The sequence below is a fragment of the Balaenoptera physalus genome, assembly GCF_965194825.1.
Source record: "Balaenoptera physalus genome assembly, chromosome: 8".
Classification (NCBI taxonomy): Eukaryota; Metazoa; Chordata; class Mammalia; order Artiodactyla; family Balaenopteridae; genus Balaenoptera; species Balaenoptera physalus.
The window spans coordinates 49,806,267-49,822,257 of NC_138887.1; the positions used below are offsets into that span (position 1 = coordinate 49,806,267).

At 41.2% G+C, this 15,991-nt stretch overlaps 1 protein-coding gene across 1 annotated transcript in view; it reads right to left on the reverse strand.

The window, feature by feature from the left end:
- The window catches only part of LOC309665899 (uncharacterized protein), a 561,943-nt gene that overhangs the window by 156,695 nt on the left and 389,257 nt on the right, over positions 1-15,991 (reverse strand). The window contains exon 8 of the mRNA XM_082472769.1: positions 9,954-10,343. Within this exon, the coding sequence (XP_082328895.1) occupies positions 9,954-10,308 (355 nt within the window). The 5' untranslated portion in view covers positions 10,309-10,343. The remainder of the gene's footprint in view (positions 1-9,953; positions 10,344-15,991) is intronic.

The following is a 15,991-nucleotide window of genomic DNA, read 5'->3' on the forward strand; positions in this document are numbered from 1 at the left end:
CTCAGAGACCTCACACCACTGGTTACTCTCATAGTCTTATGATCTCTCTCACCCACCTGCGTTTTCAAACTTTCTTTTTCTAAAGGACTCTTATTTTCTCAGCTTTGTACTTGGTCGGGTAGTACGGATAGAGTCCAGATCATCTGGACTCTATCTGTACTACCCGACCAAGTACAAACGTAGAAGTTGCCTCAATTTTTTCACAGGTTACTAATTATTTGTATAGACTCTGAAAATAAGAACCTGCTATTTAACCTTCTGTCAGGTGCGCAACTGTTGAGAGCCAAGGAAACTTCAGCTACAAGGAGATCTTAAGAACATTTCTTCTTAACCCCTTTCTTCTCATTTTGTACATGCTATTGGGTTGAGAAATTTAAATAATAATCATTTCAATAATGTAGTATTTTGACAGATAGCTTTCATGTTAGGAGAACAACTTCAATTTCTTTTTCCTTGTCTTCCCGTGAGAGAGGTTCAGACATAAACATTTCACTTCTCTCTCAGCCCAATGACTGCATCACAATCTTTCAGACAATTCAGTCTGTCTGTACATAAACCTGTCCATTGCTGAGGATTTTCAGTGTGTACAAAAACAAAAAAAAGTTTTCAAAGGGAGAAGTGTCCTTTTGAACTTCAATGACTTTGCTACTTGTTTGAAAAGAACAAAACAGCAAAAAATGATGGGGTTAGGGCTTAAGTTAGTTGATTTAAAAAGTTTTATTGGAGCATACATTTCTTAAAAGCAAAACGCTTTTATGTGAAGTGTTATACAAAGTGTTTCCTCTTTTTGTTTCTGATATTTCTTTCTATGCTTAAGTGCCGCATGAGAAAGAAAACAGAATGCTGCACACAAATATCTATGAGTTCCATGGTGATGTATAAGAATATGTAAATAAAAATTACATTTTCAAACACAGGTAGTGGTTGGTCCTCATGCAAAGTTCAAGGTTGAAAGCAAATAAATGACTTCTGGATATTGGACATTATATGTTATGTACACACATAAATATATTGAAAAAATCAATGGTACTCACATTTTCCAATCTATATTTTAAATTTATATTTTGTTAGATATGCTTTATACCTACCATTGGAAACAGTTAAGTGTGGACACAGTGTTACGTTTAAGAAACCTGGGCTTGAAGAGCAAAAATCAGAATGCCATCAGTGCTGAAGAACTTCAGTGGGTCATCTGGTCTACTTCTCAGCGTCTGGGTATGCAAATCATTGTTAATTTGCCTGTTCTTAAGTTGCCTCCATCTCTAGAGATGGAAGTGTCATGGACTCCTTTAGTAGGCTAACATGACACTGCTGACTGTTCCCACACGTTGAGGGGATTTGGGAAGAGAAGCCTTGGAGACATGACAGTTTTCTTCAAATACAGTTCTCTTCCTTTTTAAGTGAATTTGAAACAGCTCTCTTTATTCTCCAAAGGCAATTCTCCACAATTAAAAATTAATCAAGAATTATACAAGTTCAAAGCTGGAGAGCTAGCGAATTGTACTTTTCTTATTGCTACGCAGAAGCACCACCTTAGCCAGAAAACCAGAATAACTACCATCCTTTTCAGAATTAGTCTCAGTTTTTCATGAAGTTTGAATATGCAAGGTCCTCAGGAATGCATTCCTCACGAGAATGGAACTTTAGTTGGTCTGAAGTGCTGTCATGTGGAGGAATATTATATCTCTTGGACGTAGCTCCAGCGACTAGGCTGTGAGCCATGGAGATAAATCATAAGAAGGCATATTTTGATATATGGTAAAGACTTAATAACAAAGCTGTCCAAAACTTAAATGGACTGTCTAAAAATCCAGAGGATTCTTGGTCTCTGGAATAGTCTAAGCAAAGATGGAACGATCAAGCACAGAGGGTGCTGTGAGAGTCCTCACTAGTTAAAACGTTGGGTGGAATAGCACTTAAGGTACCTCCTACTCTAAGCTTTTATGACTAAATGGCTCAATTACTTTAATCTTTTTTGATGAGAGCTAGCTATCTCATATTTCTTCAATAAGCTTGGTTGTCGTTTATGAATTTTTCCAAATTATTTACATATATGAATTTTAAATGTATATATGCCACTGATAAGCAACATTTATCTACCTATCTATATCTGTGCTTATCTTTTAAATCAAAGACTTAAAATATTTGACAAAAGAGCCAAGAATACTCAATGGAGAAAAGAGTTTCTTCAATAAACAGTGCTAGGAAAATGGATATTCACATGTAGAAGAATAAAACTAGATCTCTATTCTATCTTACACCACTCACAACAATTAAATCTAACAGATTAAAAACGTAAATGTAATACTGGAAACCAGAAACACCTAGAAGAAAACAGGAAAAGCTTCCTGGCAATGATTTTTTAGATATGACACCTAAAGCACAAGCAACAAAAAGCAAAAATAAACAAGTGGACTACATCAAACTAAAAAGCTTCTGCAGAGCAAAAGCAGTGATCAACAAAATGAAAAGACAAACTACAGAATGGGAAAAAGTACTTGCAAACTCTATGTCTGATAAGGGGCTAACATCCAAAATGTATAAAGCACTCATACAACTCAATAGCAAAAAAACCAAACAATTCGATTGAAAAATGGGCAAAGGACCTGAATAGACATTTTCCCAAAGAAGATATATGAATAGCCAACAGGTACAAGAAAAGATGCTCAACATTACTAATCATTAGGCAAATGCAAACTGAAACCACAATGAAATATCATCTCATGCCTGTTAGAATGGTTATCATCAAAAAGACAAGGGGGGCTTCCCTGGTGGCGCAGTGGTTGAGAATCTGCCTGCCAATGCAGGGGACACGGGTTCGAGCCCTGGTCTGGGAAGATCCCACATGCCGCAGAGCAACTGGGCCCGTGAGCCACAATTGTTGAGCCTGCGCATCTGGAACCTGTGCTCCACAACAAGAGAGGCCGCGATAATGAGAGGCCCGCGCACCACGATGAAGAGTGGCCCCCACTTGCCGCAACTAGAGAAAGCCCTCGCACAGAAACGAAGACCAACACAGACATAAAAAAAATAATAATAATAATAAATAAATTAAAAAAAAAAAAAAAAAGACAAGGGATAACAAATGCTGGTGAGGACGTGGAGAAAAGGATGTGCACAAGAAACTCTTGTGCACTGATGGTGGGAATGTAAATTGGTATGGCCACTATGGAAAACAGTGTGGAAGTTCCTCAAAAAGTTAAAAATAGAACTACCATGTGATCCAGCAATTCCACTTCTGGGCATATACCCTAAGGAAACTAAAACACTCCGTCAGGGAGGTATTTACACTCCCATGCTCATTGCAGCATTATTTACAATAGCGAAGACATGGAAACAACCTAAGTGTCCACTGACGGATGATTAGATAAAGAAGATGCAGTATGTATATAACGAAATATTATTCAGCCACAAAAAGAAGCAAATCCTGCTACTGGCAACAACCTGGATGCACCTTGAGGGCATTATACTAAGTAAAATAAGTCAGAGAGAAAGACAAACACTGTATCATCTCACTTATATGTGGTATCTAAACAAACAAACAAACAAAAACCCAAGCTCATAGAAAAAGAGATCAGATTTGTGGTTACCAGAGGTCGAGGGTGGGGAAAGGGAATTGGATAAAGGCTGTCAAAGATACAAACTTCCAGTTATAAGATAAATAAATAATGGGGATGTAATATACATGATGACTATAGTTAACACAGCTGTAATGGTATATTTGAAAGTTGCTGAGAGTAAATCATAAGAGTTTTCATCACTAGAAAAAAACACTTTTTTCTCTTTTTTGGATCTATATGAGATGATGGATGTCAACTAAACTCATTGTGGTAACCATTGCACAATATACATAAATCAAACCATTATTCTGTACACCTTACACTTATATAGTGTATATCAATTATGTCTTGAAAAAACTGGAAAATAAAATAACTACAGGCCAGTGGGAAAATATATACCATTAGTGAATGCAATTTGGGTCTGTCTACACAAGACCAAAAATCTGTCCGGAAAGTAAAAAATTTAGATGAACAATTGGTGATTCTCTCTGCACAGGTATAATTATTCTTTTCCATTATTTTCTACTTTCCCAGGAACCCACATTATACATCTTGATATCACTTTTGATTTCTCTTTTCTTCCTATTCCACATGTTTGTAAAGCCCGTTGCTTATAGCTCTGCGATATCTTTTCAATACATCTCCCCCTCTCCCTTTGCATTGCTGCCTCCCTAATTCCTCCCTTAATATTGCTCACCCGGACTATGACAATTGTTCCCTGTCTGTTCTGCTCACAACACTCATTCATTCATCTGACATGTGTAACAGGCGGCCACTATGTTCCACTTGGGGCTACAGCAGCAAACAACAGCAATACCTTGTCTTCAGAGCCTCCGTCCTTGTATAGAGACACAAACTAAACAATCCCTTCTCTCTCAATCCGTCTAGGACACAAGAATCAAGTTTTTAAAAATCATGATGGTAATTATGCCACCACTTAAGAACTTTTGGTGAGTTTGCACTCTGAAATTTAAGATGCTTCATGGACTTAAAGTCTCTTTCTAGGCCAATATTCCCCAACCACCTCCATTTTTTCATTTGGTTGAGAAAACTCTGACACATTATCCGTTCACAAACAACCCTAGTGCTTCCTGCCCACCCCCCTCCTCCTTTTTCTCAAGAGCTGTTCTTTCTACAGTGCCATGCCAGATGGTCCCCAGATGCTCACGTCCTATATACACACCTTGTACTGTCCCCCCCCACCTCACAGAACCTGTGAATATGCTGGGATGTCACTCTTGTGGTTAGGTTACTCATCAGTTGACTCTGAGTTAATCAACAGGGAGATCATCTGGATGGGGCTGACCTAATCAGGTAAGTGCTCAAGAGGGGCTGGGCCCTTCTTCAGCTCAATCCTGCTGGTCTTGAAGCAGCAAACTCACGTTGTAGAGGGAACCACATGGCAGGGAATGGTGAGTGGCCTCTAGGAGCTGAGACTGACCCCTAAGTGGCAGCCAGTGAGAGAGCAGGGAATAGGTCCTACAACTACAAGGAACTAAATTCTGCCAACAACCTGCCTGAGCTTAGCTGAAGGACCCAAGCCTCAGATGAGACTGCAGCCCGGGCTAACACCTTGATTTCAGCCTAATGAGATTCTGAGCAAAGGACCCAGCTAACCCCGGTCCTGATCCACAGAAACTGTGAGCTAATAAACTGGTCATGTTGTAAGCAGCTGAAGGTGTGGTAATTGGTTAGGCTGCTATATAAAACTAAAACTCCAATTTTACCTGGAAATATCCTCCCATTCACCAAGACCCAGTTTAAATGTTTATCTTTTTTGATGTTTGCCCTTATTTCCCCATCCAAAAGTGATCTTTCTAAATTTCTATATGATCTTGTTTCCCCCTTATGGCACTTCCTACTTTTATTACAGCTGTTGGCGTATGTCTTATTTCCTGTTCTGAATTGTGGATTCCTTGAGAGGAGGGATGGTTTGCCTTATGTACATATGCATATGTTTCGTAGAAGCATTGAACCCAGTATTCACTTAGGCCATCTAGGAAATATTTCTCAGGGATCTAAGAGTTAACAGAGCTTCAGTCTTCGGCTTCACACTCACTTTTTTTGTGCTTGTGAGCATCTTCATGTGACTTAGCACAAGTACAGATTTTTGCGACCTGACCCTCCCTAAAAACTGTCATGCAAAAGGCTAATTCTTTTGTCAAAGACTAAACAACATGCAAGTTCAACATATTTAAAATCCAGAGTTGAAGGTCCTTAAAAACAGATTTATGAGTTAAGAAATTTGCGGATAAGCAAGGTAGCATTTAGAGCCACCCAGGACACCGTGAGGCTTGCTGTCCAGAGGCGAGGTCAGGGGCAGCGGTCGTCATCCACACATGCCACTTCCTATTCCCTAACCTCACAGTTTCTCTCACCAGTGGGTACTCAGGTGGGTTGAAATAAGAAATAATGAGGAACCCAGGCTCAGAAAAGAGCTTCCCCCGGCAGTGGAAGCATTACGGCCAGAGTTGGTTAATTGAAATCATGCATCGAACTAAGTTGCCACTCTGATGCGATCTGACAAAAATGATCATAGGATAAAATTGCCTCTTGCTGATCCCCACCTATCTTACATTTCAACTTGCAGCAAGATTGAAGCAAACTGCTCCAATTTACTGCTCCCGACCTGCTGATAATGGACACTTTGCCGTGCACTCTCCCTTCATTACTGCTTAGGTCAGGGCTGTTAACAGGGACTCTTGCCACTTTTGACAGATAGTCACTACCAAGATGAATGGCGGTAGCCACATGACCACTTAGGACCAGGCCTTCCCTCTCCAGCACCTTCAAAATGCCTTTAAAAAAAAAAAAATAAAATAAAAGACCACACTTCACTGTTTAACTCTTTATTAACTAGGAAAATCAATAGAAACCAGGCAACTGTGACCTCCTGATTCCTTTACTGTAGAGCTGCAACTATTTCAAAGAAACCACTTAACAGCATTTGAAAAAGAAACTTTCTAGCGAAGCTGCCTTTGTACATTCTGTTCTATTGGGAATGGAAACTGGGCTGTAAATTGAGTTCCTGGGGTAGGGAGGGAGTTATTCACCCAAAGTCTCAACTGTGCTAAATCTTAAGAAGAAGTGGCTGCGTTTCTGAGTTTAAAGGGGCTTATTTAAGAGTAATAAAAAAAAATGTTTTTAGAGAAAATAGGCTACTTTTAATATCACACAGATGAATGGAACCCATCAACAGCCTGGTACTCCATCATTTCAATTATTCATAAACAACCTTTCATGAAGAACTTTTTACCACCAACATTTCTAAGTTATTCTACTTATATTTATAGAGGAAAAAAAAAAAGATGGGAGAGGGATGCATGTATCTTTCTGTGCTATTTTAATAGACACCATAGATTAGATAGTAAGTGCTTAATAAATAAGTTCTAAGAGCAAGCTAAAGGGGGATAATGTTTTATGTTCCTTAAGGCTTCTAACTTAAATCTGTATATAAACTGTGTATAGGCTTCATAGAGAATGCTTTAGTTTTTTATCTAATTCCTGACACATGCATTCATCTTTGCATTTGACAGTGAAATGAGCTCTCACAACCCTTATTAGATTTACACTGCATTGTCTAATTCACTTTGCCTCATGAAATTAGATGAACTATTAAATACCATAATCTGTTATCCACCATTAAAATTAATTGATTTTCATGTCACTTTAGAACTAATGAATTATCTAGAGATAGTCTCATAAAGTACAAAGCATAGTGGGAAAGCTCTTTTATTCCCCATCATTTCTAGTAAGGGTGAACAGTCCTATGCTTTTGCTAGTTTGTCTCTCAGCAGAAATCTCAAAAACAGAGCTGTATTCAATAATTACACTTCATGGGTAAGAGCCACATTTATGAAAAAGGTTTCAAAGATGTGGATGATGTGATGCCTAATATTGCTCTGGGAGAGGTTTGTCATATGGAAGGATATTTCCAGATACAGTATGGTGTTGCCAGCAGGATAACAGAATTGAAATGGACATGCTATTAAACAGAAACAAAATTCTACCAAATAGTAATAGTCTTAAAAATAAATACAAGAGGGGCTTCCCTGGTGGCGCAGTGGTTGAGAATCTGCCTGCTAATGCAGGGGACACGGGTTCGAGCCCTGGTCTGGGAAGATCCCACATGCCGCGGAGCAACTGGGCCCGTGAGCCACAACTACTGAGCCTGCGCGTCTGGAGCCCGTGCTCCGCAACAAGAGAGGCCGCGATAGTGAGAGGCCCGCACACCGCGATGAAGAGTGGCCCCCGCTTGCCACAACTAGAGAAAGCCCTTGCACAGAAACGAAGACCCAACACAGCCAAAAAAAAATAATAATAATAAATAAACATAAAATAAATAAAAAAATAAATAAAAAGTAAATAAATACAAGAGTAGTATTTGTGTTGCCTGAAAAAATCTTATTTGATATTGCAGTTCAAAGATAGCTATTGCTATATCTATATAGCTATATCTATAGCTATTGCTATCAAAAATATAGCTATTGCATAGCTATATTACAATAATAATAACTCATGGTTATAGAAAATTTATTATGTGCCAGGCACTCTGTCAAGCATTTTTAACAAGGATTGTTTTATTTAATCCTCAAATGCTCCCATGATACGGGCTTTATTTTTACCCTCATCTCACAGGTAGGGAAACTGAGGCTGAGAGAGAATAAGTAGGGAAACTGAGGCTGAGAGAGAATAAGCACCTTGTTCAAATTCATATAATCAATAAATAAGGAATTGGGATATGAATCAAAAGCAGTCTTACTCCAAAGTCAGGATCCTAAGTGTTATACCCTGGGGCCTCTTACTTCTGTAATATCACCGTATCACTTGACACAGATGGTATGAGAGGCCATTGTTATCCATTAATATTTATTAATATAATCCTTTCACTTGTAAATTGGTTTATTCAAGGAAAAAAAAATCTTGCTTTTTAAAATGATCTTCCATTTAATAAAATGCTCCATGTGAATTTTAACATACTTAACAAAGCTCTGTGTTTAATGGCACTTTGTTCCCCCATTGCAACATTAAAAGTGGGCAGCAGGTGTACTGTACATCCACATATACTGAAGAAACCTTGCGAGGTGGGTTCAAAGGAGGACTGAAATCATCCCTGGCTGAGTGAGGGGACAATGTGTTCTGGTTTGCCTGGGACTGTTCTGGTTTTTGCTAGTGGTCCCAACATAATTATTAACAGAACCCCCTTTTATTCTCAATATTGCCCCAGTTTGGATAATAAATTAGAGAGTTACCTTACCTTAGGGGAGAAGTTTTTCTGCTTATTAGTGAATTCAACCATAAAGCACCTCCATCAATCTCATGGAGTTGAACAGGTTGCTACCCCAGTGAGCTTTAATAAAATATTTCTAATCTGCATGCTGGAGCATCAAAAGGAGTAGATAGACCTGCTACATCGGACTCCTTCCTCACCCTTTTCTATTATTTCCTTTCTTCAGTTGGTCACTGTGATGGCCTTTTTGGTGTGTAAGCTTGGCTAGGCTACCGCTCCCAGTTACTCAGTCAAACACTAATCTAGGTGTTGTTTTGTAGGTGTTTTGTAGATGTGATTCAAGTTCTTAATCAGGTGACTTTAAGGAAGAAGATTCTAGGAAATCTGGGTGGGCCTGATTCAATCAGCTGAAATGCCTCAAGAGCAAGCAGAGGCTTCTCTGAAGAAATTCCACCTGTGGACCCAAGAGCTCCAGCCTGACCGCCTGCCCTAAGGATTTCAGACTTGCCTCCCAGCCCCCCTCAACTGCGTCAGCAAATTCCTTGCGGTAAATCTCTTCATGCCACATTATCTCCTACTGGGTTCGCTTCTCTCGTTGAATCCTGACTGATACAGTCCCTAGTGCCTGTTGAGTCTGGCGTCAAATCCTTCGCACGGTCTTCCAGACTCCTTTAACTTCATGCCTATGTAACGCCAATGGCTCCCTGACCACTCTCTCTCGTTCTCAGCCTGATAAACGCTCCTAGAGCCCTACTCTCATCATTTAGCATCTAATCCTTATCAAGGGCTAACATGCCGCAGGCACACTGCTAGGCACTGAGGATACAAAGATGAACAGAGAGCATAGTCTGTTTCCCAGGGTCTCACCACCATGTCACTCCCCAGCACAAAACTTGCAAAGTCCCCCCCCTCCCCCCCAGGGCCCGAAGGACAAGGGAAATGACTCAGCCTGGCAAAGCAGACCCTGCTGACTTTAATCTGCCTCACGGGACTCAGATCCCACAAGTGCCTAAAGCACGAGCCTGGCTGCTCTCCTCCTGGCCCCCAACAGGGCCGACCGATGTCTGTATTTCCTGCGGCTTCACTGTAAAGTTTGTGTTCTGCTACAGGGAGCAAAACCTGGCTATTTAAAGCACAATGAATACAGAGAATTAATTACTTACAAAATTGCTGGAACGGCTGGAGACATGGGCTCCCGACGGGTCCTTCAGGAACGGCTCTCAGAATCACACCTCTGAAGTGGCCCATCGCGGAAGCTGCCTGCTTTGCCACAATCAGGAAGGTGGAGAATCCACTGGATTTGTTAACTGGAACTTTCATCTCAGGGTCAGGAAGCTGTTGCTTGCCACCACTACCCCATCTTCCTCTCAGCGCCCACGAAGCTAGTGGCTGGTCACTGAGAAACGGCTGCAGGAAACCCAGCATCTCCAAGAGGCCACTTGCCCGCAGAAAGGTGGAGAAGCGGCAGGAAGATGGCTTCCACTGTGCGTCTGCCTCCCAAGTCCGCTGTGGGAGCATCTAATCGGCACTCAGGACTCCAGCTGCAAGGGATTCTGGAAAACGAGGCATTTAGTTTCCCAGCTGCTCGCAGTACGAGAAGGCTCAGCAGCAGGAGGTTAAAATGGATGCTGAGCGCCGCCCACATTTCCCACCACGGCTGGTTTTTATCTAACCTGGAAAGTTTGTACGCCTGTCCTACTTAAATAAGGATTATTGGCTTTAATAAAAAGCCTTGGTGTGCTTAGAACTTAGCAGAATTCCTAGTACATAGAGGTGTTTCACATACATGTTGAATGGATGAATGAATGAAACACAAAAGTAATTCATCCATTTATCGACACAATCACAATTATAAATTGTAATTTAAGTGTCATAAGTAAAACTTTCCCAGCACATTATAAGAACTATATCCCATATACTGCCCAGTACAGCATTGGCAAGTGGAAGGCACTCAATATATATTTCTTGAATGAGTGGAGGGATGAATACAGAGCTATCAGGATAGAGTCTGATATGCATTTCTCAAGTAGACCCGCATAACCAGCATTAATGTTTCTCTAGGGCACTAAGTCATTAGACTGGAGGGTGATATTTGATTTTCCATATTATAGAAGCTCATGATATAAATATTGCCTCTATGTTGATATGTTTTGTCTCCCAAGAATTATTTTTATTGGGTGCCTCCTCCTAAAAATTGCAGCCTAGTGAGAACAAATTAATTCCATACCAACATGATATAATTTTCTGAACAAATAATACGCTTCATTTCCAAAGACTAATGGTAAAGAAGATTTATATAATATCACACTCCTGATCACTTATATTTGCAGTGAGGAGAAAGGCAGATAAAGCCTAAGGGAGAGAAGTTGGGGCATCATTTGATGTAATCATGGTGCTATGGTCTGAACGTTTGTGTCCCCCCCAAATTCCTATGTTGATATACTAATGCCCAATGTGATGGTACTAGGAGGTGAGGCCTTTGGGAGGTGCTTAGGTCATGAGGGTGGAGCCCTCATGAATGGGATTAGTGTTCTTATAAAAGAGACACCACAGAGCTCCCTAGTCCCTTCTGCCACATGAGGACACAGTGAGAAGCCTGAGGCCCAGAAGAGGGCCCTCACCCAACCACACTGGCATCCTGATTTCGGACTTATGGCCTCCAGAACTGTGAGAAATAAATTTCTGTTGTTTATAAGCCACCCAGTCTGTGGTCTTTTGTTATAGCAGCCTGAACGGACTAAGACACGTGGCAAACAAAAAAAATGCAGGAAAGATGGCCTTTGCATAGATGGGATACAGTTCTACAAGAGAGAATTGTTAGAACGCATTTTATTCCTCTGAAATCTGTCCCCACATACGTGGGGCCCTTGTCATGCACATTGTGCCTCTCGAGCAACTTTCCATAAACTCAAAGAAAGATGCTTTGGAATTGAATAATTTGACATCTGTATTGCAGGCACTATAATGAGAAGTCACGTGATGTGCTGCCCACAGGAGAGCAGGCAGTGCTGCATACACACTGTCTGCACTTACAAAATGCCCCAGGTATCCACCTATGGGCTGGTGAGTTATTACTGGAAAGACAAGTTTACTGTATCATTCTTCACGTTAAGTTAGGGACATCACTATGTTTTCAAGAAGACTTCCTTAGAAACCATCAGTAATTAAAATTATTTTACTTTAATTAAACATTTTATCTTTCTTTTCTATTAAACTGAAGCTGCTATAATAGTATACACATTTTCCAAATGATAACCTGGTGGAGAAGTTTTCCTTGTAATAACTCACCTCATGAATATTTTTATAACAATATACCAGGCTCACCTTTAAGACTCTATCTCAGGGTTTCCTACCTGTGGCACTAAGAGCATTCTGTTTCAGATAATTCTATGTGGGGCAGGGAGGTGCTGTGCTGTGCAGTATAGGATGTTTAACAACATCCCTGATCTCTGCCCACTAGTTGCCAGTAGCAAATCCCTTCCCCCTCTCCTCCCCACCCCACCTCAATTTGTGATAATCAGAACTATCTCTAGACATGGCCAAATGTCCCCAGGCGGGCTATGGTTGAGAATCACTGCTCTAGCTCCTCAAGGTCAAAGTTTTTGGTGATCAAAGAGCTGTTGCTAGAAATCAGAACCACCAAGGCTATATCTGGCTATATCTTAGAGAAAACCATTATCTCCTGTGTGTGTGATGTAAGACACATCATGGTAATTTAAAGCAGTTCACAGTGACTCAAAACACAAATTTTCCCATTATTTTAGAAAGATGCGTCTGAGATGCCTGGCACCCACCACTAACCCCTGTTTTTCTGTACTAGATTATTCTATAATTATAGATATCACAATATTTGGAATTTACATTTCAATACTTCACCAAAGTTTTATTAAACTTCCTTCATTTTGACTCAGTTAAAACTGAGCTAACTCAGCGTAGTGAGTGTCGGCTGATCTTTCAGGCTTACATAGAAGGAACACACCACAAAGCTTGCAGGAGGCCTGGCCTTATTTTATACCAGAAGAGAGATGTATTTAAGTTGCATTTTCATGCCTTTGCTTCTCTAGCTCCTGAAATGGATAAAGGCTGGCGTGGGGGGGTGTCCGTCATGTAGCTTTAACAAATGTGCAGTGGGCCAGAGTGACTGCCCTTAAAGGGACAGGGCTGTTCAAGTGAGATTTTCCCTAATGGCACTTGGGCAAATTCCACATTGGTCATGTCTTTGTGACAGTGTTGTTGGCGGCTCCAGCCAAGATCTTCTGACTTGCCCTCCTCTACCTTTTGCCCAGTCCCAATCTCTTTGTATTTTGGGTTTCCTGTCCCAAAGAAGACCTCCCATCCTGAATCTCTGTGTCTTCCTTTTAAAACATGTGCCTCTCTGTTGTTTAGAGAATGTCCTTAGGTTTTCAAAAATCCATTCTCAACTATATGTCACATGAGTACAAGGAACCTGTATTTTTTCAATCCTTCCCAAGCTAAATTTGAGCTCAGCAGCGCAAACATTCCCTAATTGCTACCTGAGAGCGCGGTCACTGAGAAGGTGAGGACAGAATCAGCCAGAGGTTACTGATGTTTCCTTTGTGCTAGAAATGCCTTCCATACCCACGGACCACTGGGAATACACCTGAATGACCCAACTGCTTCCTTTGCAGCAACTACAGAAGCAAGAAGCTCCTTCCTGTATATGTCCTGAGCTGGGCTGAAGCAGTCCGTGACTTTCCGGATTCCCTAGGGGTACCAGGCAGTGGTTAATATTCCAGTAAATTCTTGATCTCTGCAACAATGCTCACATTCTTCTGGGTGGGGAGTGGCCTGTTCCATGACACTGAGCACAGGTGACCCACTGCATCTGACTGATCATCATATACCCCAGGGAGTTCCTGAAAGAATCAGGTAACAGAGCAAACCCTGAGGTGGGCGGAGGCAACACTGGAGCACCTCTGCCCCACTCCATCATCAGCAAAGCCACTTGTGGTTCCTTCACGGACCCCATATTGCAGACCGTCTTGCATGAAAGAATTTAAGGGATCAAGTTTGTCTTTAACTCATTTAGCTATCTAAAGGAGCCATGAAGGTGAGCATGGGTCCATAGGGAAATGAAGCTATAGATTAATAAGATTACACACATGCCTGCCACCTATTGCTTTGTGTTTTCAGGGCCTCAGCTAAAACTTATTCAGAAAGAGGCCCACGTTAGCACACTGCTATAGTTATACAATAAAGAACAAATTGGTCTAAAATTGCCTTGGCAAACTCCAGCCTTCAAAGCCAAGAGATCTGTGATACCCAATTGTCTTTGGCAACAAGAGTTTTATGTTCACATTGGCTACAGTGTGCCGGAAACAAGGGAATCATGATCCTTTATAGCCTCCGATGCCAAAGACCTTCAAAGTGAGCCTCACAGCAGAGGAGTCATGAGCAATGACTCCCATGGGTGATGAGAATTTATCCAGTAGGAGATGTGCTGGGGAGGGGAAAGGCAACTCCTGTTCTTCTGTAGTGAGGAAGGCAGAAAACAGAAATGGATTTTTGTGGATTGGGGAATCACCTGTGTTGCTTTCTGGATGGGTTTGAGAGTTACTGACCTAGAAGCAATACTGGGAGGTGAAACACCTCCAAACTCCTTTCAACTAAATCCTCCTTAGATGGATGGGCACTAAACAGGAACCAGGTCCGCGGCTTCCTTATACCTGATATTTAGGAAACTCCTCTCCCTGAATCCTTTACTGGAACAAGTTCTTAGGTTAACCTGGTGAGGTATTCCCTCAGCAAGTATTTATTGGCACCTACTAAGTTCTACGTGCTGGAGATACAGCAGTGAAAGAAACAGACCAAATTTACCCTCGTGGAGCTTACATTCTAATTAGAGGGCTAATAAGATCCAGTGTTTTAAGATCCTACTGTGGGCCAGGTATGGTTTTAAGCACTTTACTTGTATTGTCTCAATCCTGACTACCACCCTGTAATGTAAGTATTATTATTATTTCCATTTTGCAGGTGCAGAAACTGAGGCTCCATGAGTTGAATTACTTGGCTAGACACCTTGGCTCTAGAGTCAGCCATCTCGATCCCTCTCTCATCTTTCAGATAAGAAGACGAACTTAATAGCAAGAGACACTTTGACGGCAATGTCAAGCTGTTCGGTATGGGTTTGGAGACTTTGGTGCCAGTGTTGTAATGCCTAAAAGCAGTCCTTTAATGGGGCAGTGAAGGTGGCTGTCTTCTCACGCATGCTGTGCCCGTGTCCATGAGGCTGAGATACAGAACAAGCTCCCTTGTTCCTTCTTGATCCAGGCCAGACTGCGCCTGCTCTGTTTCTGTAAGTGAGTTCCTGTGAAACTCTTGACCAGAGAACCTGATCTGTTCATTCAGTGTTCAAGGAGTCAAGCTTTTGTTCCCAAAGCCCAGCCTCAGCCAAGACTCCCTCCACCAGAGAACCTGTTTATCAGGAAGAAGTAGCATGGCAGCATAGAAAGTTTTATGTCATGAAGCTCACAGTGGAAAGAGTCCAGGAGTGAACAATACACAGCTAAACAGTGAACAGTTGCAGTGACAGGACGATATAGATTCCCCTGTGCAACAACGAAGCCACCCAAACATATACACACACACTTAGCCATTTCATACCCAATCGTAACAACAAAAACAACGAAACTGGCCACGCAAAGCCAGATGTATAAGTTTGCAGTGAGAACAAAGGCAGCTATAAATATTCCAAGGAGCCAATAAAAAGAAGAAGATGAAGAAGAAGAAAAAAAAAAAAAAAAACAGGAGTGGTTAGCTCTCCAATGTAATGGGCTCCATAAAAGCTTTTATTGTTAAGAGCGTTACTTTACTAAGAGCTATATGAAGAAAGCTGAATGAATGTGAAAAATTGCATGCAATAACCTGAGCTGAAAGATGATTATCAACCTCTGAGTCCTGTATTTTGGAGCGAGTCGGTGCTGCTATTAGAAGATTGCCATTGTAGTTAAAGAAAAGCTTGTTTTGTACTTTTCTCCCTCTTCTGGGTAAACAGAAAGTCAATATAGGCTTCTCCTCTGTGCTAGTCCATTTATTTGAACAATTATTTTAAAGATGTAATCCAATCTTACTGACTTTCCAAAAGCATAACTCCTGTGAACTTTTCCAGCAGAGTTCTGCACACACAACTTGCTAACTCAAGAACTGAGTTATTTCCAGCCAGCATTCCCTCCCTCCCCAT